This window comes from Hippopotamus amphibius, chromosome 14 (assembly GCF_030028045.1).
Source record: "Hippopotamus amphibius kiboko isolate mHipAmp2 chromosome 14, mHipAmp2.hap2, whole genome shotgun sequence".
Classification (NCBI taxonomy): Eukaryota; Metazoa; Chordata; class Mammalia; order Artiodactyla; family Hippopotamidae; genus Hippopotamus; species Hippopotamus amphibius.
The window spans coordinates 59,313,256-59,324,833 of record NC_080199.1 but is presented as its reverse complement, the minus strand read 5'-3'; the positions used below and the strand labels follow the sequence as shown (position 1 = coordinate 59,324,833).

The 11,578-nt window shown below is 45.6% G+C and overlaps 1 protein-coding gene across 1 annotated transcript in view; it reads left to right on the top strand.

Moving 5' to 3' along the window:
• Window positions 1–4,932: 4,932 nt before the first annotated feature.
• ERICH6B (glutamate rich 6B) overlaps window positions 4,933–11,578 on the top strand; it is a 47,092-nt gene continuing 40,446 nt past the window's right edge. The window contains exon 1 of the mRNA XM_057707204.1: window positions 4,933–5,279. Coding sequence (XP_057563187.1) covers window positions 4,933–5,279 — 347 coding nt within the window. The remainder of the gene's footprint in view (window positions 5,280–11,578) is intronic.

The window sequence follows — 11,578 nt, the reverse complement described above, 5'->3', positions numbered from 1 at the left end:
GGAACCCTTCTTAGGTCACTAATCCAGTAACCAGAGGCTGTCAGTAGTCTTCCTCTTTTCAGTCTAGTCATCAAATCAGCCCTTTACAGAGGGAGTGCTCTGTTTTGTTTGTTTTAGTTACTTGTGTCTTCCTCTTTACTTCAAGTAAGAATATTTCAGGGATCCTGGCCTCAACCCCTCCAATGACAAATGGGATCCCAAGAAAACCTCACGACAGGGAACTCGGCCTCTCACTCACAGCCCGACGTGGAAGGGGTCAGGCAGATGGAAATCTACAAGACTGTGGCAGCATGTTGACTCCGGCATAGTGTTACCCCTCTTCACTAAATAAGCACATTCCCAGTCAGCATACTTGGCACAGCACTTAGCACATTATTCAAGCTTTTCTTCACGCACCCATGTATTCATTCAGCAGATATTACTGCGTGCCTGTCATGTGCCAAACGCCACGCTGGGTGCGAGCGTGCAGTGGTGAACCGTGCACACGCGGGACCAGCCGCCACCAAAAAGCCTCCCTCGAGGGCCCCACCCTCCACCGGGGCCGGAAAGATAGAGCCAGGGCACGAGGAGGCCAAGTGTGAGAGAGAGCAGAGCTTTTGTTTTCCTGCTTTTGATGGAGACGTGGCTCTATTTTCTGATAGAGACAGAAAACTATGGCTTTCCTACAAGAAAACAACAGGATATACGTGTGATGATAAGCCTGCCTGGGAATCAAGCAGGTTCCAGGCAGCGGTGCAGAGAGAAGCAGAGATGGAGAGGGAGGTCCCACTCAGCGAGGGCAGCCTCCACTCGGCAGCACTGTTCCCACGTGGGGAAGCCGGCACAGGGTCCTGGAAACTCCTATCTCCAAGAGAAGCCAGAACTCTTGACTTTTGTAAATTCTGCCAATTCTAAATATTCACTCTAATATCTTATTTTTTAATAGTTTTTTTTCTTTAATTATTTATTCATTTATTTATTTTTGGCCATACCGTGCAGCATGTGGGATCTTATCCCCCCGACCAGGGATCGAACCCACGCCCCCTGCAATGGAAGCATGGAGTCTTAACCACTGGACTGCCAGGGAAGTCCCCATTCTAATTTTTTTTTTAATTATGTAACTTGAATGAAATACATCTGGCAGCCTGCTTTGATTGAGGCAGCCATTCTGCAAAGCTAGTCTAGGGATGAATGAGCTATAATCGGCTGATTATAATCAGCTCTTATAAAGTTGATGTTTCCTGTTGTAACCACAGAAATTAACCTGCAATCTCTCAGAAAACAGGGTCACAATGAGTCCAGGTGTGAATCACAAGTCAAAACCGAGATGTCTGCCTCCCACACTGGGTATCAGGTTGCCATTACCATTTAGTTCTGCCTGACAGCTTCTCTTATAAATTTCTAGGAGAATTAAAGAGACAGTGTCTAGAATGCAGTTTCTTTTCTGACCTTTGAAATAAGAATGTAGCTGACTGGAGCCTTTTTCCAAGGCCTGATGAGAAAACGGAGAGAAAAGACTCTTAACCCTGAGTGACAGCATGCTGCGGATAAACGCATTCTGGGCTGTCCAGGGGACCGGCTGATTTTGATCTTTTATCTTAAACAGCTAAAAAATATGAAAGACAGGGGGTCTCCGAAGGGCAAGCAGGCCTTCGATGGAGGGGCTGGTGCCTTGGTGTGCTCCTCCACTGCTCCCAGTGCACGGCTGGACAGGCCCCCTCTCCACGGGCTCTCACCGCCCCCCACCCCTTCCTTCTCCCTCTGACTTACAGGCGTCAGGAGCAAGCGGGGGTTAGACGTGGACAGATATAGTAGGTGGTGTGTTTAGGTTTTAAATCAAAATAAGGCTGGAGAGGCTCCTTTAAAACAGAAGAGGCTCCCAAAGACACAAGCCCCAAAGCTTTCCCACGGCTCACCGTCTGCCGCAAAGGCAGCATCCTCCGTGCTCATCTCATGCATCCTCTATCTTTCACCTCCTCCACAAAGCACTTGAGGTAGCCTGCATGAAAGGACACCATAGAGCTGTAAACGGATGGAGAGAAAGCAAGTCGACTGCAGGCCGAGCTCCCAGACTCTGTTTCCTAACTGTTGGTCAGTGGCCACAAGAATCCTCCTGGTCCGGAGTCACTTTCATCGTATCACGGTCCTGTCCACCACCCAACACAAGATGCTCAATAATGGGTTTCTAAGCCCTCCAGCCCCTGGTTCCGCCTTTACTCTTACTGCCTTGTCATCCCTCTACCAGGTCAGTTTTCCCTGCCCCGGGAAGTCTGGTGACTCCTCACCCTCCCACCCTCTAAGCCATCAAGCCATCCACGAGGGCTTCCCCCTTCTCTTTTCCAGATCTCGCAAGCAGTTCTTTTCCAGATTTACATCTTGCGAAGCTGCCCATCATGGGCTGGGTTCTCTGGAAATACTCTTAAGATGCAAACTGCTGAGCGGCAACCGGTTGAGACATATTAATAAAATGTTTATTAGGGACGGTGCAGTGGGGCAGGCTTGGCAAGCCCGGCCCACCTGGAGGGGGCTCAGGGGGTGAGTAGACCTCTCGGAGGTGTCCCGCCTGGGCTCAGCTGGACTTTTATACCCTCATCAGATGCAGAGGCCCCAGAAGGGCGTGGCTTCTGCAAGGGGGCTCCCGGCAGCTGGGGCCGACCCTGAGGGAGCTGGGGGCGGGGCGGGGGGGATGCTGGCTGCTGGCCACACTCCCCACAGCTGGGCAGCGAGTCCCCTCTTGGAGAAGAGGTCTGGGCAGCGCACCTCTATGTTCACCACACGGCCCCAGGCTAACCCTGAGGAATCCCGTAATCCAAGGGCTCTAGCATCCCCGCAGGTGCGCAAACATGGCCCATTACTGATGCCGACCTGTGTTCTTCGACTCTTTAATCTACAGAAACTGTTAAGAGGCCAGACGAGAAACCCAGGCAAGGCTTTACTGGGACTCGTGCTGCAGCACAAGAGAGCAGAACAAGTCACTCGCTCCCCAAGGTGGGGGTGAGCTGGTCCCTTAAATGAGGTGAGGGTGGGGGCGGACCAGTGGGTCGGGTGGGAGAGGTGGCTTACCTGGTCTGCCCACCCCCTTGGTGGTGGTGCAGGGAGCATGTGTGGCTCCCTGCTTTTGCGCCTGGCAGCTCAGAAGTGGCAGCTGGGTTTTGGCCTTTTTGTATCTCACTGTTCATAATTCGCCCCAACTGCACATGCGTGCAATTATTTTTAGTCCCTTATAGTTTCTTTGTATTTTGTTGCTCAAGGAGAGGAGATGCTTTTCCAGGTGCCAGCCCTGCAGTAGAGGGTCCCAGGTCCCAGCCTGTCTCGTGAGGAACGTCTTTGTACATCACAGCCCTCAGCTCAGGCACCATGCTGCATGTATGCGAGAGAGAGATCTTCACGATCTCATCTGGCTGGTTCCCTAGACTAGAGCTTCCCGATCAGAGATCTGGGGAGAGGGAGGCCAGGAGATTTATCTCGTGAGCCCTCAGAGCACACAGGAGGATTCTGGGCCAGTCACCTGCAGCTTATCCCACTGTACACAGTAACTGGTATCATTTTTAAAACTGTGGGATGCCCTGCTCTAGAGCCATCTATTCTTGGGCCTTCATTCAGTCCCTGATCATTCTGGGTATCTTTATGGTGCATCAGGCACTGAGCCAACCACGGGAGAGAGTGGGGAACAGGCCACATAAGGTCACTGTCACGGAGACACTTACAGTCTAGTGGAAAAGAAATACTGAGCAAATAAACATGGAAACAGAACCATAAACAGAAATAGGGTAAGTGCTCTAGGAGAGAATAACAGTGTGGGTGGGAGAGTAGAGAAGGAACAGTAAGAGAGGAAGTCAGAGAGACTGGCCGGCGCCAGATCTCCAGGGCGCTGGGAGCCACGGAGCAGGGTTCACATCTTATTCTCAGTGCAAGAGAACGCCGTGGGGGGAGTGCTAAGCAATGGATATGGATTCAGCTTATATTTTCCCAAGAACACTCCTTGTGCAGAACGACTACAGGGCAGCACAGGGGTGACAGGGAGGCCAGTTAAGAGCACGTGGCAATAACCCTGACGAGTGCTGGCACGGTTCACGGCAGGTAGTCACGGGGAGCAGAGGAGAGAGGAAGGATTTGAAATAGATTTGCAAACAAGAATCAATCCTTCCTGCCCTCGAGAAGTTCACACTCTGTCGGAAAGACAGATGTGCAAACAAATTAATATAGCAAAATCGTTACTTCAATGAAAATACAGAAGGTACAGATGGAGCAATGAAGACCCGCCGGGGGAGACATAGGTGCTCACAGTTGAGCCAAATCTGGGGAGTAAAAATAAGTAAGTGTTTGCTGAATGAACTAACACGTTGCCGAGTGGGTGGTGCTTCCAGCAGAGGCGGCGGCCAGGAGAACGTGCCTGGCAGACATCCAACCACAGGGACCTTCATTGACCAAGGGCCCGCACACTATGTATACCACCCTGCCTGGACCTCGTTCATTGCGGTGTCACTCTGTGTATGGAAATATGTTTGAATGTCTGTTTCCCTCCCCAGTTTGAAGCTCCTGAAAGACAGTCTACGTCCTGATTATTGTAGCAATAAATATTTCTTGATGAATAAGTAAAAGTCTTCTCTAATGACTGCACCACTGAACACCAATCACTCCTTCACTTTCCAGCCCTCCTCGCTGACTTCCTATTGTACAGTCATTTCAAAGCGCTGCCTCCAGGTGTGGTCTCTCCGAACAGCTCCTGGAGGGTAAAACCTCTGTCTCCTCTTTCTGTGCCTTTTCATGGGCCACCATGTACTGATTCGTATACTCACAGGGCCATCCCAGGGCCGCTGAATGAAACGAGTAACCAATATGCAGTAGGTAGTTACTGACTAATGGGATTTTATTCCTTTCTCGGTTTCCAGGATGATGAAGTAGGGACTCTGCCTGCTGCAGAAGGCTTTCATCTGCTAAACGCCTCCCAGCATGTCTGCTGAAAATCTTCAGCCATCAGGAACATCACCTCCTCCTCACCCTTCCACAATTTTCCACCATTCCGCGCAGACCTTATCTTCAGAGGAAGAAGGTACTGAGGGAGATGAGGAGAATTCAATGGAAGAATTTTTATTTCTTGAAAAGGAAGAGTCTCTGGAGGAAGAGCAGTACCTGGAGGAGGAGGAAAATTATCTGAAAGGAAAGGAGTATCTGTATGAACAGGAGTATCGGAAGCAGGAAAAGTATCTACAGAACAAAGAGCTTCTGGAAGGGAAAATGTTTCTGTATGAAAAGTTTCTGGAAGAGGGTGAGTATCTGGGGAGGACGTCCCATAGATGGTAGTTGTAGTTCACCACGAAGCCCGGGAAAAAAGAATAGACTTGAGATACAGCCAAAGTGCAAACGATCAACCCTACCCACCGCGCTGACAGACTCATGAATCATTTCTGACCAAGTTCTACTCACGACTTCAATAGCTGTGCCCCCAGGCACTCAGCCTACAGAGCAGACAGGGAGACCTGAAGAACAGGAAGTGCCTGTTCGTAAAAAACAAAATGAGACAAACAGAAAACACCCCCTAACTTGTATCTTTTCCTTGTTGCACAAGTAATACGTTTGCATACTGGATGTTTGAGAAACTGTACCATAAGTAAAAACAAAAGAGCAAAAATCACTCCCATCCAAAAATGATAATCACTTTCACACTTTGGTTATGTCTTCCCAGACACTATACAGTGCTTGTACCCTGCCCTTTAAGGTATATTTATTTCTATATTTCTATATTATAATTATATATAACTATTACATACTTATAGGAATATAATTTCATGCTTTCAATTTTCTACAATTACTTTAACGGCTGCATCACACTGTATTATACTTTCAAACCATAATATTTTAATTGACTTCCTATTACTGATCATTTATTGCTTCTGATTTCTTTGTTACTTTTAAAACAGCACTTTGATAAACATCATTATAGCCAAATTTTATTAATGAGCTCTAATTATTTCCTAGAAAACATTTGCACAATCTGTTACTAAGTCAACAGAGACTAGTATGCTTCCCAGGGTGCCCGTTCAGCCCCTGGAAGGCATCATCTTACCCTGCTGGTAGGTATTTAACTTTGGAGTGATTTCTCTCATCCTAGGACTGAACATTTTTCCAATACCGTTTCTGCAATTGGCAATTTTTCCTTACATTAGGTTTTATTATTTGACAGGGGTCTCCTCGTACTGTTGCTCCAAGCAGCTAATATGCGTTTATTCACAGGCCCACATGGTGTCTTCCTTTGATGTTATGACTGCCTGGCCACATCCAAACAGGAACAGAAAGTTAAAAATCCAGGTCACCTGCATCATCTTAATGTTGACCTAGAAACAGAACGAAACTATTTTTTCTGGATCCCGTTCTGTCACCAACTGCAAGCATCTCAGGCATCTTGAACTTTTAAATCCCAATCTGATTTGGGATTTACAACCTACATCCTAAAAGCTGGGTGGTTTCGGCAGCCACATAGGTGTTTCACCTTTACCTCCTCTCCATCAAATCAGATGTATCATCCTACATCCCCACTGCCCTCACAAAAGTTTAGTCAGTACGTTGGAGGTCTTCTGCTGCTGAGACATTCTCTTTGCTGTATGCCTCTACCACTGAGCTCCCTCTCAGAATCCTAATATCCCTGCTGTTCAAGTACCAAGTGTAATTCTAATACTGAAAAACAGCATTCAAGCCATTTTTTTTGCACAGTATGAATCAAGCACCCTTAACATGTCCCCGCTATGTGTTGGATCCTTCGTAAATATATTACCCACTAGAGTAACACAAATACAACGCTGTCAAGTGAATGGAACTGTGTATAAAGCAAAAGCTTTGAAAATAAATGCCCTGCTAGCAAAAATTGCAGAGGCACTGAAAAAACTGTAGGGAAATACTAAAATGCCTTTGAAGGCACACGGAAGCGTGTCTTAGCCCACGAAAACCCAGGGTACTAAGCCAAGCCAGACTGTACAAAACAGATTAGGTTAAGCCGGGGTTTAGAGGTGGATCTTAAATTTTTGAAAGAATTTACATCAAAATTTCTTTATGTAAAATTTCTTCCCAATACCTTTATGATGTAACTTTATCTCTTGTTTTGAACCTCAGAGCCTAACAAGAGTGCCTTCCTGACTCATAACAGATGCTCAGTAAATGCAAATTGAATCAAGTTCAATTTCATTCATTTCACAAAGCCAGGGAGATATATAGACACACGCATGTACACACACACCCATATTTTTTCTTGTCATTTTGTTTTTGTTTTGTTTTGTTTTTTACTTTTTATTGGAATACAGTTGATTTACAATGTTGTGTTAGTTTCAGGTGTACAGCAAAGTGAATCAGTTACACATACACATATGTCCACACTTTTAGATTCTTTTCCCATATAGGTCATTACAGAGTATTGAGTAGAGTTCCCGGTGCGGTACAGTAGGTCCTTATTATCTATTTTGTATAGTAGTGTGTATACGTCAATCCCAATCACCTATATTTATTTACTTTTTTTTTTAAGAACTTTTATTGAGGTACAGTTAACAGACAATAAACAGCATATATTTACAGTGTACAGTTTGGTATCCCAATCTCCCAATTCATACCCCCCCAACCCTCCCCGCTTTCGCCACTTGGTGTCCATATGTTTCTTCTCTACATCTGTGTCTCTATTTCTGCCTTGCATTTCCTCTTTCATAGTTGTTAGCATTTGCCTTATGTATTGAGGTGCTCCTATATTGGGTGCATATATATTTATAATTATCTCCTCTTCTTGGATGGATCCCTTGATCTTTATGTAGTGTCCTTTCTTGTCTCTTGTAACATTTTTTATTTTCAAGTCTATTTTATCTGATATGAGTATTGCTACTCCAGCTTTCTTTTGATTTCCATTTGCATGGAATATCTTTTTCCATCCCCTCACTTTCAGTCTGTATGTGTCCCTAGGTCTGAAGTGGGTCTCTTGTAGACAGCATATATATGAGTCGTGTTTTTGTATCCATTCAGCCAGTCTGGGTCTTTTGGTTGGTGCATTTAGTCCACTTACATTCAAGATAATTATTGATATGTTCTTATTACCATTTTCTTAATTGTTTTGTTTATGCTTTTGTAGGTCCTTTTCTTCTCTTATGTTTCCTGCTTAGAGAAGTTCCTTTAGCATTTGTTGTAGGGCTGGTTTGGTGGTGCTGAATTCTCTTAGCTGTTGCTTGTCTGTAAAGCTTTTGATTTCTCCGTCGAATCTGAATGAGATCCTTGCTGGGTACAGTATTCTCGGTTGTAGGTTCTTCCCTTTCATCACTTTAAATATATCATGCCACTCCCTTCTGGCTTGCAGAGTTTCTGCTGAGAAATCAGCTGTTAACCTTATGGGAGTTCCCCTGTATTTGTTGTTTTTCCCTTGTTGCTTTTAATAACTTTTCTCTGTCTTTAATTTTTGTCAATTTGACTACTATATGTCTTGGTGTGTTTCTCCTTGGGTTTATTCTGCCTGGGACTCTGCGCTTCCTGAACTTGGGTAGCTATTTCCTTTCCCATGTTAGGGAAGTATTCAACTAAAATCTCTTCCAATATTTTCTTGGGTCCTTTCTCTCTCTTCTCCTTCTGGGACCTCTATAATGAGAATGTTGGTGCATTTAACATTGTCCCACAGGTCTCTTAGGCTGTCTTCAGTGCTTTTCATTCTTTTTTCTTTATTCTTTTCAGCATCAGTGATTATCAGCATTCTGTCTTCCAGGTCACTTATTCGCCCTTCTGCCTCAGTTAATCTGCTATTGGTTCCTTCTAGTGTATTTTTCATTTCAGTTATTGTGTTGCCTATCTCTGTTTGTTTGCTCTTTTTTTTTTAATTTATTTATTTATTTATTTTATTGGCTGTCTTGGGTCTTTTTTGCTGTGCACAGGCTTTCTTTTAGTTGCGGTGAGTGGGGGCTACTCTTCGTTGTGGTGCACAGGCTCCTCATTGCCGTGGCTTCTCTTGTTGTGGAGCACAGGCTCTAGGCGCGTGGGCTTCAGTAGTTGCAGCACATGGGCTCAGTAGTTGTGGCTCATGGGCTCTAAAGCACAGGCTCAATAGCTGTGGCACACGGGCTTAGTTTCTCTGCAGCATGTGGGCTCTTCCTGGAGCAGGGCTCAAACCCGTGTCCCCTGCAATGGCAGGTGGATTCTTAACCACTGCGCCACCTAGGAAGCCCCTGTTTGTTTGCTCTTTAATTCTTCTAGGTCTTTGGTAAACTTTTTGATCTTTGCATCCAGTCTTTTTTCAAAGTCCTGGATCATCTTCACCATCATTATTCTGAATTCTTTTCCTGTAAGGGTGCCTATCTCCTCTTCATTTAGTTGTTTTTCTGGGGCTTTATCCTGTCCCTTCATCTGGTATAAAGTCCTATGCTTTTTCATTTTCTCTGTCTTTCTGTGCTTGTGGTTTTCAGTTCTACAAGACAAAATACTACTGATACTGCTTGATACTGCTGTCTGCCCTCTCGTGGAGGAAGCTATCTAGGAGGCTCGAGTGTGCTTCCTGATGGGAGGGACTGATGGTGGGTAGGGCTGGGTGGGCGGGGCCCAGTGAAACTTTAATCTGCTTGTCTGCTAATGGGTGGGGCTGTGTTCCCACCTTGTTGGTTGTTTGGCCTGAGGCTACCTAGCACTGGTGCTTACAGGCTCTTTGGTGGGGCTAATGGCAGACTCTGGGAGGGCTCACGCCAATGAGCACTTCCCAGAACCCCTGCCACCAGTGCCCCTGTCTCTTCGGTGAGCCACAGCTGCCCCCCCCCCCCCCCCCGCCCTGCAGGCAACCCTCCAACACCAGCAGGTAGGTCTGGTTCAGTCTCCTGTGGGGTCACTGCTCCTTTCCCCTGGGTCCTGGTGAGCACACTTTTTTGTGTGCCCTCCAAGAGTGCAGTCTCTGTTTCCCCCAGTCCTGTGGAGGTCCTGCAATCAAATCCCGCTGACTTTCAAAGTCTGATTCTCTGGGGATTTCTCCTCCCGTTGCCAGACCCCCAGGTTAGGAAGCCTGATGTGGGGCTCAAAACCCTCACTTTAGTGGGTGGACTTCTACGGTATAACTGTTCTCCAGCTTGTGAGTCACCCACCCAGCATTTATGGAAATTATGGGATTTGATTTTAACACGATTGTGCCCCTCCTACCATCTCATTGCAGCTTCTCCTTTGTCTCTAGATGTGGGGTGTCTTTTTTGGTGAGTTCCAGTGTCTTTCTGTTGATGATTGTTCAGCAGTTAGTTGTAATTCCAGTGCTCTTGCAAGAGGGAGTGAGCGCACATCCTCACACTCCACCATCTTAATCCTGTCTCCCCTATATTAATTTTTAAAAACAGCTTTATGAATTAATTGGTGCCTATAAAATGAGCCCTAGAAATGACAAATTGGCTTCCACCTCGCATGCTGCTGGATTCATTACTAGAGGTTAGTGGTGAAGCACTGTAATGAGAAGGATTCTGAGACCTCGTTTGGGCTCATCAGGAAACAGTGCCATGATCCACTAGTGATGTCTGCCACAGGATCAGGAGAGGAGGGAGAAGCATGCATGCCCTTTCTTTGGTGGCAGATATGAACCTGTCACAAAGAGCTCTTTTTTCTTCCTCTCTCGAGAGCTTGACTGCATAGGTTTGAACACTAGCTCTCTCCCACTTTTTAGCTGTATAAGCTTGGGCAAGTCCTTAACCTCTCTGTGTCTTAGTTTTCTTAGCTGTAAATTAGGAATAACAGTAGGCCTACCTTAGAGGATGTTTGCAAGGATTAAAAGGATTAAATTATGCAAACCATTATGAGCTATGCCAGGCATATAGCATTTTAAGACTATGTAAGTGTTAGCTATTATTGTTATTATTTTTATATTATTCCCTTACTATTGACTTATGAAGGGTAGATTACATTCCCTGGCCACATTTCCCTCTTTTGTGAAATGAACATAACAAAAAGACAAGAGAAGATGCAATGAACTAGGATGTGGAAGGAATCTATGGTCCCCACCCAACTACTCTGCAGGCAGGCCAGACTCCCATTGCCCTGGATCAATCAGGGTAGCACCAGCCTAATGACCTCCACCCCCTCTCTTCTTTAAAGGGATGATTTTCTCCATGGTTGGTGAGAAAATCCAATAAAATCAGATGAGCAACTTGAATATAAATGCAGCATCAAATGTCACTGAATAATCAATAGCCACATGTGACTGATCTCCCCAGATTTGAACCGGGAGGTTCCAAGTCATTTTTGTGAAACATGGGTGTAAACCCTGTGGTGTCAGAGTCAGAAGATCCAGTACAAGGGTGGGCCTTTGACCTTGGGCATGTCAATTATTGGCTCCAAGTTTCACTTTCCCTGTGTGAAAAAATACCTTGTGATTGTGGCAATTCAATAACAGAACATTCTGAAAATGCTTTGAAAGCTCTCCCACAACATACAATTGTCAGGTGTAAAAATGTTTTTAGGATCTCACAAGGGGCAAGAAGGCTCTAGAAGGAAGAAGTACAATCTACATTTCTGTCATGCTGTCACAGAACAGGAAACCACCCCACAATGAGGCCCCTTTTGTTTATTTAGAACCCAAGACCTTCCTAAAGATGAATTCTGCTCTGTGGCAAATAATGCC